General features: G+C 50.5%; 1 protein-coding gene across 3 annotated transcripts; it reads left to right on the top strand.

Moving 5' to 3' along the window:
• Positions 1 to 7,598: 7,598 nt before the first annotated feature.
• Mfsd2a (major facilitator superfamily domain containing 2A) lies at positions 7,599 to 20,116 on the top strand. Of its 3 annotated transcripts, none has more exons than XM_048350981.1 (14): positions 7,599 to 7,774; positions 9,248 to 9,379; positions 11,004 to 11,128; positions 15,090 to 15,213; positions 15,338 to 15,416; positions 15,790 to 15,947; positions 16,618 to 16,708; positions 16,809 to 16,930; positions 17,127 to 17,210; positions 17,873 to 17,956; positions 18,047 to 18,159; positions 18,544 to 18,687; positions 18,768 to 18,944; positions 19,656 to 20,116. In XM_048350981.1, the coding sequence occupies exons 1-14, from the start codon at positions 7,682 to 7,684 to the stop codon at positions 19,717 to 19,719; spliced, it is 1,590 nt and encodes a 529-aa protein (XP_048206938.1). In that variant the 5' UTR covers positions 7,599 to 7,681; the 3' UTR covers positions 19,720 to 20,116. The 3 variants fall into 3 exon arrangements, with proteins under 3 accessions (XP_048206938.1, XP_048206939.1, XP_048206940.1); XM_048350982.1 differs by having other exon boundaries at positions 9,251 to 9,379; XM_048350983.1 differs by having other exon boundaries at positions 7,599 to 7,768; positions 9,251 to 9,379.
• Positions 20,117 to 20,622: the final 506 nt, after the last annotated feature.

The raw sequence follows: 20,622 nt of genomic DNA on the forward strand, positions 1-20,622 counted from the left end.
GACCTGAGTCTGGAGAGCTGGCAAGGGGAAGGCAGGGCATCTCCTTTTAGAGGCATGGTGTGAGTATGAGGAGGGCGGAGTTCTGGCCAGCCAGAGGGGGAAGTATTTGTCAGACCAGTAATTCCCCACCCTCTCCTCCGATGTTAGACTTTGAGATCTTTCCCAACGAGTTTCTCACCTGATCTCATGGGTTCTAGGGCCACCTGGTAGCTTGGTGAAATGACTAGAGCTTTTTCAGTACCGCCTTGGACAGCGTGGCCCTTTGAGCCAAGGGTGACATCATCCAGCTTCTTCTGCTCTATCATTCTTGTGTTTCCTTGGCAGTCAGAGTAGAGTTGTCGTGTTCTTCTGGGGAGAAGGACCTTAAACTTGGGAGAGTGTAGGATGAAAAGACCCTGTGATACTGCTTGTTGATGATGGTAGGGAGCAGGGCACACACTAACCCAAATAATTACTAGGCATTCTCTATGCCCTTTTGCCCCTGAGAACTGAGGCTCGTAAGTCAGACCCATTACGCTGCCCAGCCTGAAGCCTAGCACAGCTCATATACAGCTCATGAAATCAGAATCAGTCTTTCTTTTTCTGGCCAGTATTGGGCTTTGAACTTAGGGCCTGGCCACTGTCCCTTAGCATTTTCACTCACGACAAGTGCTCCACCTTCCATCTTTTTGTTAGTTAACTGAAGATAAGAGTCTAATATACTTTTCTGCCAGAACTGGCTTCAAACACGATCCTCAGATCTCAACGTCCTGAGTCATTGGGATTTCAGGCATGAGCCACCAGTACCTGGCAGATGAATCCGTCTTGAGGCCTCTCCTGCTCCACAACTGCCCAACTAATAGGCAAGACAAAAACGGGTGGCCTGAAGTTGCTTTAAGTACCCTTAGCTATTTCCTCTTTAAAGAGCCTCTCTTTTGGGGGAGGTGTCCAACAGCTGTACTGGATATGGATGAACATGAACTAAGCAACTCAAGGGTAGTGATGAGAGGGAGGGAATGAGATAGGAAGAGGGAACAGATGAGATACTAAGCAAAAGGAAAGAAATGTACATATCATCCAATCTGGAAGAAATAGTTTTATTGTTAATGTTCATAGAGTTCATAAGCTTTGTAGCTAAGAATGATGATGTTCACCACTGTGAAGGTTAAAATGTGTACTGTGTGGGCTGGGAATATGGCCTAGTGGCAAGAGTGCTTGCCTCATATACATGAAGCCCTGGGTTCGATTTCCCCAGCACCACATATATAGAAAATGGCCAGAAGTGGTGCTGTGGCTCAAATGGCAGAGTGCTAGCCTTGAGCAAAAGGAAGCCAGGGACAGTGCTCAGGCCCTGGGTTCAAGGCCCAGGACTGGCAAAAAAAAAATGTGTACTGTGAAATTCATGTAGTTACTTAATCTCAATAAAGAAAAAAAAGAGCCTCTCTTGGGACCCTGAAGGGGCCCTCCTTCCTATTCCTGCTCTGCCTCCCCCCCCCCCTTTTTTTTTTTTGTTGATCATGAGGCTTGAACTCTGGGCCTGGGTGCTGTTCCTGAGCTCTTCAGCTCAAGGCCAGCACTCTACCACTTGAGCCACAGCACCGCTTCCGGTCTTCTGGTGGTTAATTGGAGGCAAGAGTCTCTCAAACTTTCCTGCCAAGGCTAGCTTTGAACTGCGATCCTCAGCTCTCAGCCTCCTGAGATCTGGCGTGAGCCACCAGCGGGCCTGCTTTGCCTCCTTCTCACAGCAAACAAGGGGACAAGATTAGGAACATGCAGAGGCATCCCCATCACTGTGGCTATTCCAGGAAGCCCTTGCTCAGGGGCCTGCTAAAAACCCTTCCCTCTTTAGCCTGGCCCTTCCCTTAGAGGACTCATCACCCAAGATGTAGATATGTGGGTGGCTGCCAAGGCAAGTATGGGCTTGGTTCTTTTTCTCCAGAAGCCAGGGTGATCTATCTGCCAGTTAGAGACTAAAGGATCCATCTCACCATTGGATGACAGATCGTAAGCTACCCGCATCTGGCAACTACAGTACCCAGCAACACTTTCTCTCAGCAGTAATATCCTAGCACCAGTTCTTCACTAACTCCGCCAAGTAATCCTGTCCCTGCAGTGTTCCAGATGTAAATCTTCCCTCTAACTATTTGCAAGCAAATTTTCTTCCCTCTGTTCCTCTCTGGCCTTACTTGGTGAGGTTTTTGCCCAGGACATGAATAATGAAAATGGTAACAATAAGAAACAATGTGTGTGTGTGTGTGTGTGTGTGTGTGTGTGTGTGTGTGTGTGTGTGTCTAGGAGTTGAACTCAGTCAGGGTCTGGGTGCTGTCCCTTAGCTTTTTCTGCTCAAGCCTGGCACTCTACCACTTGAGTCACAGCTCCATTAACCAGCAGAACGCTGGTTAATTGGGGCTGGGAAGATGGCCTAGTGGTAGAGTGCTTGCCTCATATATGAAGCCCTGGTGCCCTCAGCACCACATATACAGAAAACAGCCAGAAGTGGCACTGTGGCTCAAGTGGCAGAGTGCTAGCCTTGAGCAAAAAGAAGCCAGGGACAGTGCTCAGGCCCTGAGTCCAAGCCCCAGGACTGGCAAAAAAAAAAAAAAAGAGTTTCCTGCCTGGGCTGGCTTTGAACCATTTTCTTCAGATCTCAGCCTTCTGAGTAGCTAAGATTACTTGAGCCACCAGGGTTTGGTTCAAGAAATAACTTTTTTAAAAGTGTTTACTCTGGGGCTGGGGATATGGCCTAGTGGCAAGAGTGCCTGCCTCCGATACACGAGGCCCTAGGTTCGATTCCCCAGCACCACATATATAGAAAACCGCCAGAAGCGGTGCTGTGGCTCAAGCGGCCGAGTGCTAGCCTTGAGCGGGAAGAAGCCAGGGACAGTGCTCAGGCACTGAGTCCAAGGCCCAGGACTGGCAAAAAAAAAAAAAAAAAAAGTGTTTACTCTGTGCCAAGCACACTTTGCAAAAGATAACACTATGTGATGCTTTTGTGTGTGTGTGTGTGTGTGTGTGTGTGTGTGTGTGTGTGTGTGTGGAGGGGTGAGGACAGGATCATGCTATAAAATTTAAGTAGGCCTCACACTCATGATCCTCCCACCTCAGTCTCCAAGGTGCTAGGAAAATGCTATGAGATAGGTACAATTAGTACCTTCAATTGGTAGGAGGGAAAACTGAGGCTCAAAGAATATCTGTCCAAGAATAAAAAGTAACAGTAAAATCTGGCTATGAATTCAGGTAGTCCATCTCTGGCATCTTTGTAAAATTTTTTTTGTGCCAGTCCTGAGGCTTGAACTCAGGGCCTGAACACTATCCCTGAGCTTCTTTTGCTCAAGGGTAATATTTGAGCCACACTTCTGGCATCTTTGTTTTTTTTTTTTTTTTTTTTTGGCCAGTCATGGGCCTTGGACTCAGAGCCTGAGCACTGTCCCTGGCTTCTTCCCGCTCAAGGCTAGCACTGTGCCACTTGAGCCACAGCGCCGCTTCTGGCCATTTTCTGTATATGTGGTGCTGGGGAATCGAACCTAGGGCCTCGTGTATATGAGGCAGGCACTCTTGCCACTAGGCTATATCCCCAGCCCGCATCTTTGTTTTTAACATTGCTTCTGTGCCCCTTAGGAAGCTTAGGGGATTTGGAAGCCTCCCCAGCAGGCCTCTGGGAAATATGGTAGGGTATGTAAAGAAGCCCACCATGTTAGGATTGGTGGCTTGTGAAGGCACAGACAGGTGGAAGACAATAAGGAGAGGTCTTAAGTTTTCAGTTGGGAGGCCAGGATGGACCCAGAAAGGGTCTGGGTGGCTTGAAAGGTGCAACCACAGAGTATGGAACTAACTGCCTGCCCCTCAGAAAGAAGCTCTGGTTAGCATTGCTGACCTATAAGAAAAATGCTGTGAAGAATGGGATCCTTTCTCAGCTTCAGGCTCTTGGGGCTAGTAGAGTTGGTGCAGTTAAGATCCACTCACTATGGCCTGGCATCTCAGCAAAGCCCCTTGGCCTCCATGTGGAGGGAAGGAGGTAAGTGGAAAATGCCCAAGCTTAACCGAGTCCTGTGGTCAAGACTGGAAGGGCCTGGGAAACAACCAAGCACAGCATCAGAAAAAGGCGCCTGTTTTGTGTTTTTGTTTTGCTTTGTTTGTGAGGGTATTGAAGCTTGAACTTAGGGCCTGAGTGCTATCCCTTAGCTTTTTCACTTAAGGCTGGTGCTCCGCCACTTGAGCTACAGCTCCACTCCCAGCTTTTTGCTGGTTAATTGGAGATAAGAGTCTCTCAAACTTTCCTACCTGGGCTGGCTTTAGACTACAATCCTCAGATCTTAGCCTCCTGAGTAGCTAGGAATAAAGGTATGAGCAACCAGTGCCCAGCTTTGACTATGGGTTTGCAAAGTGTAATCCCTATTTTTCCTAATTTAACCCCTGCTTTATCATTTGTAGAGTAGAGATAAAAAAAAAAAAAACAGCCTCTCCATGTTCTACCAGGAGTTACTATCACGATATACACAAAGCAAAACAAAATCACTTAGTACAGTACTTATCCAGCACACAGTCAGTGCTCAATGATTAGCCAGTGCTCTGATTTAGTTCCTAGTGAATGAGTGTCTCCAGTTAGTTGCATGTTAATGGCTCTCTCTCCTAACGGACAATATGGATGGAGGAGTTGAAGTTGCAAAGGGCAGGCTAGATCTAAATTTAGAGGGGGAAAAAAACTCTAAGCAATAGAGCAAGCATTCAAAACTATTCCAACAGACTGAAATAAGCAAGATGAAGGTCCACTGTGAGCTTTAAGACCTTACACAAAGCTGAGGATGGGGGAGAGACCTGACTTGACCTCAGCTCCGGAGAAAAGGATCTGAATGATTTAGTTAACCACAACCTGATGGGAACTAATCATGAGAGAGAAAGGCTCTGAAGCCTAGCAGTCTTAGGCTGCATTAACAATGTGTCGTGTCCAGACTGGGGGAAATAATAGGCCTATTGTGCTGGCTTGGTCAGGCCATATCTGGAATCTTGCGTTGCTACACTGACAGACTGGAATCAGGCCAGGAGGGGGACCAGCCTAGCCTCAGCTCCCAGACACTATGCTAAATGCTTCCTATGCATTTTCTTGTTTCGTCTCGAAATGACCCTATTAAGTAGGTCCTATTAATGTATACAACTTATACTCAGGGAGGTTGAGTTAGCTAGGATCAATCACACAGCCAGTATATGGTGGAGCCCCACTTTTCTGAATGGACTCTTCTCCTGCTTGAATTCAACATTCATTAACTGCACACATATTTATTAAATTCTTATAATAAAATGGCACCTGTGGCTCACACCTAAAATATCACCTAAAATACTTGGCAGGTGGAGACAAGAAGGATCGTGGTTTGAGGTCAGCCTAGGTAAAAAGTTCTCAAAATCTGGGGCTAGGGATATGGCCTAGTGGCAAGAGCGCTTGCCTCGTATAATTGGAGCCCTGGGTTCGATTCCCCAGCATCACATATACAGAAAATGGCCAGAAGTGGCGCTGTGACTCAAGTGGCAGAGTGCTAGCCTTGAGCAAAAAGAAGCCAGGGACAGTGCTCAGGCCCTGAGTCCAAGGCCCAGGACTGGGGGAAAAAAAAATTCTCAAAATCTCATATCTCAACCAATATTAAAAAAAAAAAAAAACTGAGACAGTGGCACAAGCTTGTCATCCCAGTGACACAGGAAGTATAAATTAGAATGATTAAGGTTTAAGTCACCTGGCATAAACACAACAACCTATTCCAATCATAACAGAAAGCAAAAACAAAAGCAAAAAACTAGGGGTGTGGCTTCAATGGTAGAGGACCTGCCTAGCAAGTGGAGGTCCTACTAGCGCTCTCTCTCTCTCTCTCTCTCGCTCTTTCTCTTTATCTCTCTCTCTCCTATAATGAAGCAAGCCCCAAATCTACTTAGTGAGCTATGAAAAAGATGTACTTTTTACCTTCCAGGAAAGGAGGATCTGGTAGGGGGTACAGGTCACTTGTGGAATGGTGTGATCCTATAGGAGTAAAGATTTTTAGATCTGGAACGGTTCCTAAAGTTCACCTTAGCAAACTGAGTCTGGAGAGAGAGAATAGGGACAGTACCATGTCACATGGAGAGATAAATGTGGAAGAGACCTGGGGAGATGTGGGAGAGGAATAGGGCCAGTTCATGACATTCTCATGGCATTCCACAGCTTTTCTTTGGCTCACTTCTGCTGGCCAATGACTGGGAGCTGTGTGCCCAGATGGAATCTACTGGGCATAGAAGGAATCTTGGTGGTGCCATCCTGGCAAGCCAGACCTCATTTATCTTCTTCTATGTAATCAGAGTTAAAGAATAAAGAAGCCTAACACAGCAGAGCCACAAGCACTGGGATGAGGGGCCTGTGAGAATCCCAGCAACCCCTTCAGAGATCAGGGAGAACTGGCCTTCACTCAGCCCCCATAATCTAGAGAGTCTGTGGTGAAGGCAGAGGTGGAAAGATTGTTCTTTTCTAGCATCTATGCCCGACCTCGGTTTCAGACCGTGGCCCTTCTGTCTTCTGTCAAGGGCCACATTCCTCTGCACCTTCTTTCGCAAACCCTTTCCTTGGCTGTTTCAACTGAAAGTGCCCCTGTAGCTTTGTGTCTCCCAGGGCATCTTGTGGGGGAGGTACCTGTGCCCCATTCAGTTTTTGGTACTGTATGCAGGGCTGTCAAGAGCAAAGACTCTGGAACAGGACAAAACCTTCCAGTCCCTGCTCTGTCACATAACAGCTGTTCCTCTTCCTGGAGTCTCCGTTTTCTCAGCTGCAAAATAGGGATAATAATAGTTCCAACTCAGATAGAGATGGTGAGGGCTGTCCATAAAAGGCCGACTTTATGGTAAGAGTGCCTGTGGGCTTGGCTCTTCTCCACCCTGCGGGAAGGAAGGGCCACTGGGTGCCTCAGTTTTTCCGGTCCAATTACTGAGGGCCCCATTAGATGCCAAAGACAGGAAGGAGGACGGTGCATTTCTGGAGGTGGTGAAAGGAGGAGAGAGGCGGGGAAAGTGACAGTGTACAATCTCCAGGTTTCCGGGAGGGAGAGACTCAACCAGGTTCCAAATTTCAAAGGGACCACTGAGCTTCCAAATCCCTAGTTTTCCTATATCCTGAAAAGCGGGGTTGGAGTGGGATGAGCACGGGGGGTGGGGGGGGGGGTGGTGGTAAGTTATATTCAGAAATCATGGGCATCAGGCTGGACTCGGGGAGAACTCACTCTGGGGGAGCGGGGGTGGCCTTCGAGCAGATCACAGGTTCAGTCTTGGGCCTCAGTTTCCCTGGGGAAACCCCAGGTAGGTCTCTCGGTCGTCCCTAGGCTGCGGCGGAGCGCGAGCAGCCGGATGCCGGTTCCAAGGTTTGAAAACGTGGCTGTGTGGCTAGGCGTCGTGGGGTGGGTGGGGCGTGATGGGGAGCCGGCGGGCGCTGGGATTGGCCGGCGGCGCGGCAGCGCGGCTCGGGGATTGGCCGGATGCTGGAGGGCCGGGCCGTAGCTTTTAAGAGGCGCGGAGGGGGGCGTGCGGCGAGTGTGTGCCTCGGCAGCCTCCCGGCTCGGCTGGTGCGTGGCGATCGTGGTGGCGACGGCGGCGGCGGCGGCGGCTACGACGGGAGCCCGGAGGGAGTGGGGGCTTACGGAACAGGGGAGCATCCCGGCGTCCCAGTCTCGGTCTTAGACGGCGTGGCCCGCGGGTCATGGCCAAAGGAGAGGGCGCCGAGAGCAGCTCCGCGGCTGGACTGCTGCCCACCGGCATCCTCCAAGCCGGCGAACGCCCGGCGCAGGTGAAGGTAAGGGCCCAGCGCGCCGAGAGCAGGGCTGGAGGTGATGGGCAGGCCAGGACGGGGGTACCAGGGGGCGTCAGAAGTTGGATCTGGGCTTGGGACAGACACGTGGGAGAGCTGGGGACCGGCAGGCCCTGGATGCAAAAGAGTGACGGGGGGTGGGTTGGAGGAGGTGGGGGGGGATAGAGAAGGGCAAATGGCCCAGGGTCAGGGAGTGATGGAGAAGGTCTCTAGCCGGCGGAGGCGCCCCCTTTTGCTCACCCCGTTTCCGCATTTCTGCGGAAGTCTCTGCGCCCAGCCCGTTCTGGTACTTCAGTGCTCACAGGTTCTGGTTTATCGCCTTAAAAGATGGAGAGACCTCAGGATCTGGGAACCCCTGTGGCTCCCCACCCCCCATGTTTTACCCCTACTCCCCAGAGCGCGCACCCCCCCCCCCACTCGCCTACTCTCGCGCCTCAACTCTGCGGAGGGCCACTCAAGTTCATTCATAAGAACAAGGGCTCTGCTCTTAAAGGAGCCGCACGTTCTGAAGGCGTTTGTGTGAATGTGGGTGTTCGCGCGCGCGCGCGCATGGCGTGCACCTCAACCCTCCGCCTCAGCCTGGCTCAAGAACCTTATTAAACGACCAAATGAAAACAGGAGCGGCCCACCCCCCTCCTTCCCCGCCCCAGGAAGGGATCTCTGGCAATAGATCCACTTGCGAGGTACCCGCCTTTTAATTTTAATTTTATTAACTAACTGATCCTTGGAAGGAACCGGGTGAGCAATTACGCTGTTACCAAGTATGAGTAATCTCTCCTTTCCCTGGGCAACGCTTAGCCTCTCTACTGCCCCCCCCACCCCGAGAAGGTCTAGTCACCTGGAGGCCTTATCCTTCCCTCTTCAAGGTCCCCTAGGAGCTGGAAGAGATGTATATGTCAGGGAGCTGGAGTTGAGGACAAATCCTGGATTTGCTTGAATCCTGGGGCTGCCTACAGGGACCAAGGGTCTCTGGGACAGATGGAATGAACAGCTGTGGCTGCAGCCAGCTGGGCTGGGCCCCTGCCACTCTGAGCTCTCACCCAGGAGGCAGGTGGATCTTGGCCTCTGAGCCAGGGCAGGAGTCTGTGCTGGGTTCAGGCAGCTTTTGGCAGCAAGAGGATTTTCAGGTTGTGGCAGCTAGTGCCAGGTGGGGACAGGTCTGCTGCCGAGGCATGTTCCCCTTCTGGAATTTGGGAAGAAGCAGTGGCCCAGGCCCTGGGAGTGGTTCTTTAAAGATGGTCTGCAGGAGGTAGATTGGAGTAACTTCCTTTACAGTATAATTTCTTTTCCCCCAAGTTCTTAAAAAATAGACTCTCTTTCTCTTCTTTTGCAGGAAGTGGGATTTCCCTGAGTGGGTACAGAGCAAAGCAGAGCTGTTCCTCCTGGCCTCTGGCTGGAGGAATGGTCTATGGAGACCAGGATCTTGGGCTTCTTTTCATCCTTACCTTCTCTTCCCAGAAGGAACCAAAAAAGAAACAGCAGCTGTCCATCTGCAATAAGCTCTGCTATGCTGCTGGAGGGGCTCCCTACCAGGTGACAGGCTGTGCCCTGGGGTTCTTCCTGCAAATCTACCTGTTGGACGTGGCTCTGGTGAGTGGATTGAGCCCTCCAGGGCTCTTTTAGCATCCTGAGATGGGAAAGGATAGGAATCCCTCAGTTTTCCCCATCTGTAAAACACACCCCAAATCGCTACTGTACTCTCCCAGTCACAGTGAAACGAGGAATAAGACTTTCCAAAGTATCTAGGAGGGAAGTCTCTCTCCCAGCAGGAGTCTTACTTAACTAGCAATTCCTGGTTGCCTGGCAAAAGCAATAGAGCCTGGGGGGTAGACAGTAGTGTAAAGGAGAATGGGACCGACTGGTGACGCTGTTCTCAGAAGATACTGGCACACCATGTCCCTGGCTGGAAGACAGTCAGCTGGCTTGGCTCAGAGGTTAGTGAACATTGCCAGGCTTGTGAAGGAGCTGTATTCCACCTTCACCTGAGGAACAACAGCCTGTTGGTGGTCAGAGAGGCCCTCAAATGCTTTGCTAAGTTAAAACACCCCAGGGCGTAGGGGCTTTGACAGAGGGATGCTTTGGGTGAACCAGGGCAACTTTGTGCTTTGAGAAGCCTTGGCCAGCAGCCTGGCATCCTGAGAATTTGCCCTGTCTGGAGGGGAGAGTGGGACTGAATAGCGATGGCTACCAGGGCTCCTGCCCTGGCTGACTTTTCTGTGTAGCATCTGACTTGGCAGGCAGGTCATCTTCGTTGTATCCATTTACAGGTGGGGAACACTAAGCCCCAGAAAGGATAAATGAGTTCATTCAACAGCTAGTTTTTTTCACTAATTCCCATGGGTTGGGCTCAGGGTAGGGTGTAATTCTGAGATACCTACAGCTGAAGTATTAAATTGTTTATAGTAAGTATTGGAATTGGGGGTGGGGATCAGATTGGGGGGACTACAGTATGGAAGATGCTGCCAACTTTCTAGAGTAATAACAATAGCAGGGTTTTGACGGATGCAGAGGAGCCCAGAGAATCTAAATGTAGAAACTAGAGTGTTTGTGTGGGAGGGGATAGCTTGAATAACTAGTGAGGGCCACTTTGTGTATGTGTGTATGTGTCTGTACTGAGGCTTGAACCCAGGACCTCATGCTCTCATTGGCTTTTTCACTCAATGATAGCACCTTACCTATGCCTCTAGTTGCATGTTTTTGCTGGCTAATTGGATGTAAGAGTCCTACGGATTTGTCTGCCTAGGCTGGCTCCAAACCATAATCCTCAGATCTCAGCCTCCTGAGTAGCTAGGATTAGCTACCACTTGAGCCACAGCGCCACTTCTGGCTTTTTCTGTGTGTATGGTACTGAGGAATTGAACCCAGGGCTTCATGTATACGAGGCAAGCACTCTACCACTAGGCCATATTCCCAGCCTTGATGGCATGTTTCTAAGGGCAGCAGAAGGCTGGGAAGCTTCTAACACTGGCCTGTTATTATCTGAGAAAGTACTATTATAATTTTATTTTTCCCTCACAGCACTGGGAATTGAATCCAGGCCCTCACACATGCTAGACAAATGCTCTACCTCTGAGCTATATCCCTGCTATTTATCATTTTTAAAGGCCCAGGTGGTAGCAGCATAGGGTCTCAAGGGCCTAGCTGCTTTTGTCTACCAGTAAGGACTGAGGTAAGTAGAGTGAATGAGTTGTCATTTGTGTCTTCCCCATTGTAGGTGAACCCTTTGAATGCGTCCATCATCCTCTTTGTGGGCCGAGCCTGGGATGCTGTCACTGACCCTCTGGTGGGCTTCTGCATCAGCAAGTCCCCCTGGACCCAACTGGGTCGCCTCATGCCCTGGTAAGTGGAAGATGCAGAAGGCAAGGCTTCTAGCTTATCTGCCTCTTCTCGATCCTTCTATCTCTTGTCACAGGGTAAGGAGAAGGGATGATGTAAAAGCCCAATCTTGAAACCCCAGCGGAAGCCTCAGTGGCTCCAGACATGGGACACCTAGCTAGCCAGTTCATTCCTAGGCTGGTCCAAGTGCTAGGCTGACTAGCTTTCCTCAGCCTAACCTCATAGCTCCCCAAAGCCCATTCATTCTCCCTAGTGAAGCTGGACTTCTACCTTCGTCCACTTACCTCTTCTCTAGGGGCAGAGGTAGGTTTTCAGAACAGTGAGGAGACTGCACTCCGCAGCTAGCTCGCCTGGGTTTGAATTCCAGCTTCACTACTAGTACCTGTGCAGTGCTGAGCAAGTCACTTAACATCTCTGAGCTTTAAGTGTCCTCTCCTCATCTAGAAAATGGGACTAAGGAATGTCTCATAGGGCCACAGTGAGGATTAAATGGTTTTTGATCTGGTACAGGGGTCACTCAAGGCCCTACCATTTGAGCCACAGCTCCATTTCTGGCTTTTTGGTGGCTCATTGGAGATAAGAGTTTCATGGACTTTGCTGCCTGAGTTGGCTTCAAACCACGCGATCCTAGATCTTAGTCTCCTGAGTAGCTAGGATTACAGGTGTGAGCCACTGGCACCCAGCTAAATGTTTCTGTATATGAAAAGCACTGAGAACAGTGTCTAGGATATATTAAGCAATGGAGAACTTGGTGCTCCTTCAGGCTGGCTTGTGTTGGGCAGGGGCTAGGGGCAATTCTGGGAATGGGATTGGAGGCCCATAATCTCTAGTGCCTTAGAGGATGTGAACTACCTTTCTCCTTGTTGCTGACCCTGCACTGCTCAGTCTCAGGCTGTGGGGCAAGGAGGGTGGGGGGTGGACGCGGTTCCATAGATCAGACAGCAAGGGAGACACATGCAAGACAGGCCAGGCTCGGCCTCTGGTTCCCTCCAGGACATCCTGCTTCAGGGAGTGGGGGGGAATACCCCTTTCATCTCCAGCCCATCCAAGCTCAAGTGGGCGCCTTCCTGCCCCAGGGGCGCCCATACCTGGTCTCCGGCCTTCAAAGCTCTTCCCACAGCCCCCACACCTCCACAGCTTCCTTTCCCACGAGGCCCCCCACCCACCCCAATCCTGCCAGCCCTTGGCGAAGGCCCAGGTTAGAGCCTTTGATCCAGGCATTAGGGCCAGGGCCAGGGCCAGGAAAGCCTGCCTTACCTGGGCAGGCTGCTCAGGGTTCCCTAAGCACCAGCCTGTGAGACTTGGCTCGTTGCCCGTCTCCTGGCAGCCGGTGGAAGGCGGGACTCTGTGCCACATCTCCTCATGAGGTCCAGCCAATGGGAGGCAGCTGCTCGGCCAGCCTAACACATGAGGTTACTCCCAGTCACAAGGGGCTCCTCAGCACTGCTCAGCTGCCTGCAGGCTGGGATGGAGTGTTTGGGAAAGGCCCCAAGTAGCCTGTTTTCTGCAGTTACTTACTCACTTGGATCTGGGTGGGATGGGGGAGGCAGGGCCCAGCAGGCCCTCGCTGCCTAAGAGAGGATCTTAGCACTCTGGCTGGGCAGGTATGGCAACCATTCTGGAAAGTTGCTGCGGGTCCCTCCAGGATACCTTCTGCCTCAGTTCTGTGCTTGTCTGACTACTCATTGGGTGGCTCATGAGGCTGAGGGGCAGCTGTGTATATGACATTCCTGTGCACATCACACTGACAACCCTGGCCCTTCATGAGTGTTGAGGACCTGGTACCCCTTTCACTTGCAATATAGGAAAGTTTGGGGCTCACTAAGGTTTCTTAATCCTACACTTTCTCTTCTTTCAGGTCCCAAATCATTCCTCCTCGAAGTCTGAATTTTTTTCACTTATCTATTTATTCACCCATTTGTGCAGGTTCTGGGGCCTGAACTCAGGGCCTGGGTTTGTTCCTGATCTTTTGTGCTCAAGGCTAGTTAGTGTTCTCCCATTTCAGCCTCAACTCCACTCCTGGCTTTCTGCTGGTTATTTGGAGATGAGAGTCTCACAAACTTTCCTGCTTGGGCTGGCTTCAAACTACAATCCACTGAGTTCAGCCTCTTGAATAGTGAGGATTATAGGCGCAAACCAAAGATGCCTGGCTTTTAAGTCTTTTAGATCCTGTCCTCCAAAGCAGAAAGACTAACATTTGCTTTTCCTCACATTCTCATAGCCAGCAGTGAGAGGCAAGGTTTCAACATGGTGACTCAGGGCAGCAGAGATGCTGCAGGCAGGACCAGAGGTTAGACCTTCGTTGAGTCCCAAGCCCCATGCCTTCTGCAGCACCCTGTGCATGGCCCGTGTTGGTTCCCACCAGCCCACTCTTGATGTGATCACAGCAAACACTCAGTGCCCCAAGCACTGTTCTACATTTTCCTATCAACGTCTTAAGTCTTAAGACTACTTCAGGCTGGGGATATGGCCTAGTGGCAAGAGTGCTTGCCTCGTATACATGAGGCCCTGGGTTCGATTCCCCAGCACCACATATACAGAAAATGGCCAGAAGTGGCGCTGTGGCTCAAGTGGCAGAGTGCTAGCCTTGAGCAAGAAGAAGCCAGGGACAGTGCTCAGGCCCTGAGACCAAACCCCAGGACTGGCCAAAAAAAAAAAAAAAAGACTACTTCAAGTCTCTGAAGTAGAACAGAAGCAGCCCTTCCAGTAGCCGGCGAGGTGTCCCATTTCCTCTTCCAGCTTTCATCTCTTGCTCACTGTGCTTTAGCCCCACAACCTTGCTATTCTATCACCCTGCCAGGCATACTTCTGCCCGAGGACCTTTGCACTAACCATTCCCCCAGCCCACCTGCTCTGGCCTCAGACATCTGCCAGACCAGTTCCTGGATTCACCCATCTTTATAGTTACTGTCTGCTCAGTGAAGCCTAGGTGAATGCAATGCCATTCTTATTTTTGATTCTCTGCATCCTGCTATATCTCTTCTCTGCATAAGCCCTCACCACCTTCTAATTTGCTATATTACCTTTTTTAAAAATTGGCAAAATGTGGCACATAGGCCATTTTTGTTGTTATTTGTAGAGCTTGAACTCAGAGCCTGAGCACTGTCCCTGAGCCTCTTTGTACTTGAGGTGAGCACTTTACCACTTGAGCCACAGCACCACTTCTGGGTTTGTTTGTTTGTTTGTTTGTTTGTTTGAGTAGCTTACTGGAGATAAGAGTCTCCCAGAGTTTCCTGCCCCTGGCTGGCTTCAAACTATGATCCCTAGATCTCAACTTCCTGAGTAACTAGGATTACAGGTGTGAGTCACCAGTGCCCAGCCAAGTGTTTTTATAGCTGATTGGTAGAAACAGAATTGGATCCCTGAAGTGTGATAAAGCCTTCCTTTTACTTTTGTACACCTTGACTGTCACTGCTCAGGCTGTAAGGTCAGTCTGTAGAGTCTAAGCATTTGTGATAATTGAGACTCACGAGTGGCAGACCCTCCCTGGCCCTGGTCCTCCCACATGCCCCTCCATCTTCCTTCACCTAGAGCTGGCCTTGCCCACCCACTCCAGCTTCCTTACTTATGCATAAATGATGCCTGCACGCATGTGGAAATACCTAGATGCTAGGATTGTTCCTTCTCGTTGCCTCCCTGTTCTACCAAGGTCTTGGCCTCCATTCTCAGCTCTCCTAGCCTAGCCTAGAAGCCCCTGCCCCTGGAACCTTAGCTCTTTGGGAGACATAAGTGAAACTCAAGGTCTCATCTTGATCTCCTCATATTCCACATCAGGGGTCCTGTCCCAGTGGACCCTTCCAAGTTTGGCCACTAGCATCATCCCAGAGGCCCTAAGATGGATAGATTCAGGGAGAGGAAGTTCTTTCCTGGTGGTACCCAGAGGAGCAGAGCTGAACCTCTGGCTGGGCCAAGTTCTTGGAGTTGTAGCTTCCAACCTCCTCTTCAGCCCTCTTCCTTTCCTCAGGATCATCTTCTCCACACCCCTGGCCGTCATCGCCTACTTCCTCATCTGGTTCGTGCCTGACTTCTCACAGGGCCAGACCCTTTGGTACCTGATTTTCTATTGCCTCTTTGAGACACTGGTCACGGTGAGTATGTCCTCCCCTCTCTCTGCACTTCTGGGTGTCTCTGGGGCAGGGTTGGGGCAGTCCCTGGGCCTTCTTCATTTGTCTGCCTACCATCTGACTAGCAAAGGTCTTTGTTCTATGCCAGTGTTTCCACGTTCCCTACTCAGCGCTCACCATGTTCATCAGCACGGAGCAGAGCGAGCGGGACTCTGCCACTGCCTATCGTAAGTCTCTCCCCAGCCGGGCTGACCTTGCCCGTAGGGGGACCCTGGGTCTTTCACTTCCAGATCCTCCTGCTATACTTCTTCGATTGATGGCTCAGCTCTTTGCTCAAGACAGGCACAGGAGGCATTTTCCCATTACGTTACACCCACATCCCATGAAATTATCATAAAAAGAACTCAATCCCCTTACTGCTCAGGCGAGACCCAGAGCAATTCAAGGACTAACCTGAGATCACACAGAACCACATACACATGGGCCCAGGTGTCATCTGCCCTTTCCTCATATCCATCCTACTTGAAGCTAGAGCTGAGCTCCCATCCTCTGAGCCTATGAACCAGGCCCCTCTACAAAGTCCTTCTTGTCACCATCCAGGGATGACCGTGGAGGTGCTGGGCACAGTGCTAGGCACAGCGATCCAGGGACAAATTGTGGGCCAAGCAAATGCTCCTTGTCTCCAGGACCCTAATGAGTCTTCACTGGTCCCAGAAAGTGCCAATCGGACACACAGCACCACCTCACTGAAACAAATGGTGAGGCTCCTTACAGGGCAATGATTGGAGGGGATGGAGAACTATAAAGTGCTTTGCACTCATCCTAAAAATAGTAATAACTACTAACTGTTGGGCATGGGAAATGTATGATTTATCTCTGGGTGCCTGCTGGTCTTGAACTCAGAGCCTTTACTGTGACTTAATTTTTTTGCTCAAAGCTAGCTAGTATTCTATCAATTGAGTCACAGCTCCACTTCCAGTTCTTTTGGGGGTTAGTTGGAGATAAGAGTTTCACAGGCTTTCTTGCCTGGGCTGCTTTGAACCATGTTCCTCTTGAGCAGCTAGGATTACTGACATGAGCCACTGGTACCCAGCATAGACATAACTTTTAACATGATAATATGCCCACTTTGCAGATAAGAAAACTGAAGCCAAGAGAGGCTTGTGCTATTTGACCAGGGTGGTAGAGCTAATGAATTACAGATATGAACTGCAGGCTCCAAGACTCTACAGCTTTGGCTTTGTAACACTGTGTACTCTGAACTTTGCACAGCCTTGAGAAGCCACCATAGACCCAGGGTGATCCTTCTAGTTCATAGAGGAGAGACAATGAGGCCTGCAGAGAAGGGACTCATCTGAGATTGTGGGTGAGACTGCTAGGATGAAATCAGACTGTCTTTCTATATCGTCCCCGTTGCCTCTTTTATAGCAAAATGCATACTTGCTGGCAGCTGGAGTCATCGCCTCTATCTATGTCATCTGTGCCATCATCCTGACTCTGGGCGTACGGGAGCAGAGAGGTGAGTAGGAACCTGGGAAAGGGGCAGATCTCACCACAAGGGGGCTGTGTCTTTCTGCCTGACCTTCTACTCCCTCCTCACTGCCCTCTGTGGTCCTCAGAACCATATGAGGCCCAGAAGACTGAACAAATATCCTTCCTCCGGGGCCTCCGGCTGGTCCTGAGCCATGGTCCCTACGTCAAACTCATTGCTGGCTTCCTTTTTACCTCCCTGGCTTTTATGGTGAGTTGGGGACCTGACTATTGTTCCTCTGGGGAACCCGAGGGGAGATGTAACAGGAGTGGGTTGGAGAGGACTCGAGAGGTGACTAAACCTAGGGATTGGTGGAATGGGGAGGAGTAAGCATGACAAATATGTTCAGGTGGCTCAGCCCTAACATTGTGTCTTTCCTTGCATTTCCTTCCCCTCCCTTGTCTAGCTGGTAGAGGGAAACTTTGCCTTGTTTTGCACCTACACCTTGGGCTTCCGTAATGAGTTCCAGAATCTACTCTTGGCCATCATGGTGAGTGTGGGGAGTGAGGGTGGTGGGCAGACTGAACATATGTAGCACAGGCTGTGCAATGCTTCCTCAGACAGTCGGGGGATGTCCTCAGATTGGGCGGAGGAAGGTTTTCTAGAATGTTTGGTTGGATTTGATGTATAATTGCTTAGTGAGGATTATAAGAGGAGTTTGGGGTGGACGGTTGGTGAGCCTAGCAAAAACAAAGATATTGAGAACTTTAGGGAGCTGGGCACCTGTGGCTCATGCCTGTAATCCTAGCTCCTCAGAAGGTTAAGATCTAAGGACCACAGTTCAAAGCCAGTCCAGGTAGGAAAGTCCCTGAGACTCTTATCTCCAATTAACTAGCATAAAAAGCCAGAAGTGGAGCAGAGCCTCAAGTGGTAGACCACCAGTATTGATCACAAAAGCTCAGAGATAATAATTCCCAGACCCTGAATTCAACCCCAGGACCAGCAAAAACAAAACAAACAAAAGTTATGGAACTTGGTGTTCAGAGGTATTAAAAGGCTGGACTATCTCTCATTCCCTCAGGGAGCTGTCACACATGTGCCTTTACCTCCTCACTGCCCAAAGAATGCCACTTGGTCGCTCTTGGAGTCTTGGGAAGGGCAGGAAGGGTCTGGGACTCTAACTCGTCTCTCTCATCCCTTGTCCATCCACAGCTCTCGGCCACATTCAGCATTCCCATCTGGCAGTGGTTCCTCACCCGGTTTGGCAAGAAGACAGCTGTGTATATCGGGATCTCAGTGAGTTGGGTGCAAGGGTCTTGGGTGGAGTGAAGGGATGGACCGGTGGGAGCCTCCAGCTAATCCATCTTCCTGCGTCCCCTCCCCTAGTCAGCAGTGCCATTTCTCATCTTGGTGGCCCTCATGGAGAGTAACCTAATTGTCACCTATGTGGTGGCCATAGCAGCCGGCGTCAGTGTAGCAGCTGCCTTCTTGTTACCTTGGTAGGTATATTTCTAGCCTCCCACCCCCCCAGCACTTAAGGCTCCTTGGGGAGAGTTCTTTGAGAGCTTCTCCTACAACGCCAAATCTATGGGTCTTGTAGAACTGGTTAGGGAGCTCTTGAACTGTCGCATACAATAGTTGTGTAGGTTGTGAACTGTGCAAGAACACCCAGTCACAGAGAGAAATAGGGGCTAACATCTGACCTGTCCTCCATTCGTCAAGCTAATTACCCAGAATGGGGATCGTCTTAGCAAAAGGAGCCTGTTCCCTAGAAAGCTGCCTCTTCTTCTTACTGACACCGGAGCCACACAGGCTGGTGGGGGACCGGGGATGGCTAGCTAGGTGGAGGGAGGTGCTCATGGCCGCCATCACTCTCTCCCTAGGTCCATGCTGCCTGATGTCATCGACGACTTCCATCTGAAGCATCCCAACTGCCACGACACTGAGCCCATCTTCTTTTCCTTCTATGTGTTCTTCACCAAGTTTGCCTCCGGCGTCTCGCTGGGTATCTCCACCCTCAATCTAGAGTGAGTGGGGGGAGCTCATGTGGGGTGTGCAGGCCTGGGTTCCAGGTATCACGTTCTCATCACTGGCTCCATTCCCACAGCTTTGCCGGGTACCAGGCGCGGGGCTGCTCCCAGCCATCACAGGTCAAGTTTACCCTGAAGATGCTGGTGACCATGGCTCCCATCATCCTCATCCTCCTGGGCCTCCTCCTCTTCAAGCTGTACCCCATCAATGAGGAGAAGCGGCGTCAGAATAAGAAGGCCCTTCAGGCTCTGCGGTGAGACTGTGGGGGTTGTCATCTAGTCTGAGTCCCCACTTTTGTCTCTGGTGGCCAAGCCTAGACTTCCTCTGACACACCCTTCATTAATAGCCCCAACATTAAGTTACATGCTGGCCACTGAATTGAGTAACTTCACCTTTATTCACTCAACAAACACTTTCTGGGTGCCTGCCATGTGCCCAAACACACCCAAATCCCAGACTTCCAAGTGCTTCCTGCCTGTTAGAAGTGTACCATCAGGATCTGTGTAGTCCTCTGGCAATCCTGGGTGGCCACGTTTCTTAGAGTTCCTGTTGTACAAATGAAGAAACTGAGGTTTAAGCTGGAAGAGCGTGGATCTGCCCAGTGGATAAGGGGTAGAGTTGGGCCTTGAGCTCTGCCTAGTTCTCTGGCAGCTCCTGCTGTGCAGAAGCTCAGGTGTGCCTGAGACCAGAGGGCAGAGTGGAGTGAGTCATGCCAGCCTATCAGCCAGCCAAGGCCAGAATGTAGCCCTGAGGTTTATGGTGCCCTGTGTGTAGTAAGAACAGCAAACAAAGACGCTGGAAGTTCCTGAACTGAAAGTGGGAGGGAGTGAACTGTCCTATGAGTTAGAGTCCCACTTGAACTAACTGCAGGGCCAAGATCCCAGAAGGAGGCAGGTGGCAGTGGGGAGGGGTAAGGACACACTCTCAAACACTTCGTCCAACCAGGCTCCTCTGACTCTTCCAGGGATGAAGCCAGCAGCTCAGCTTGCTCTGACACAGACTCCACAGAGCTGGCCAGCATCCTTTAGGACCTGTGTGACCCATGATGCCACCACACACAAGGCCTGGGTCATCTGGCCACATGCGGGACCAGAACCTGTTTGCCCACTCATGGAACAGCTGTTCTTCAGGTGCCAGCTAGAACAGGGACCAAGCACTGGAAGGCAAACAGCCCAAGACATCTGTGTCTGCGTAGAGCTGGCCATGCGCCATACTGCCACCCTTCTGCCCACCCACAGGACCAAGCCCTGGGGCTGCTACTGTGAATATGCCGAGGACTGAGCGGGCGAAGCCCCGAACACTAATGTAGAAACATTTTATACAGAGACTAATTAATAACTTAATGACTATGTACATAGTGAGGTGTGTATGTATATTTCTGTGAACTATTAATGTTATTAATTTTCATAAAAGCTGGAAAACAGAGCTACCTGTTCCGGTTTGTGTCCTTGGCTATTCACTGAGCCCTTGGGTGGCAAATCAGATAATGAGTAGGCCCAGTAGGCCTGGGTACCACTGGGCGGGGGCAATGTGTCTGAAGGGGTATGTGGGTGGGTGATAACCTTGGCTGACATTTACAGAACACCTACTCTGTACCAGGCACCAAATGGAGGCTTTGTGTGTACTTTATGGTATCCTAACTTAACCTATGAAATCATCATGCCAGGGCAGGATTGCGCCCATTTTAAAGATAAGAAAACCAAAGCCAGAGACCGGTGACTAGTGTTTGTAATCCTAGCTACTTATGAGGCTGAGAATAGGAAAATTGCAGTTCAAGGACAGCCTGGGAAGAAAAGTTTATGAAACCCCTTTTCAACCCCTAGCTGGGCACAATGGTGCATGCCTATCATCCTAGCTACTTGGCGGGCTGAGATTGGGGTGACTATGGTTCCAGACCAGCCCTGGCAGAAAAGCCTGAAGACTCTATCTCA

This window comes from Perognathus longimembris, chromosome 7 (genome assembly GCF_023159225.1).
Source record: "Perognathus longimembris pacificus isolate PPM17 chromosome 7, ASM2315922v1, whole genome shotgun sequence".
NCBI classification, from domain to species: domain Eukaryota; kingdom Metazoa; phylum Chordata; class Mammalia; order Rodentia; family Heteromyidae; genus Perognathus; species Perognathus longimembris.

What these genes read in the sequence shown, in the direction of transcription:
- Mfsd2a (XM_048350981.1), top strand. Translation starts at nt 7,682, where the DNA reads ATGGCCAAAGGAGAGGGCGCCGAGAGCAGCTCCGCGGCTGGACTGCTG. An exon ending in CTGTGTATATCGGGATCTCA is followed by an intron (nt 17,957 to 18,046) that starts GTGAGTTGGGTG and finishes CCCCTCCCCTAG; the next exon opens with TCAGCAGTGCCATTTCTCAT. An exon ending in AAGGCCCTTCAGGCTCTGCG is followed by an intron (nt 18,945 to 19,655) that starts GTGAGACTGTGG and finishes TGACTCTTCCAG; the next exon opens with GGATGAAGCCAGCAGCTCAG.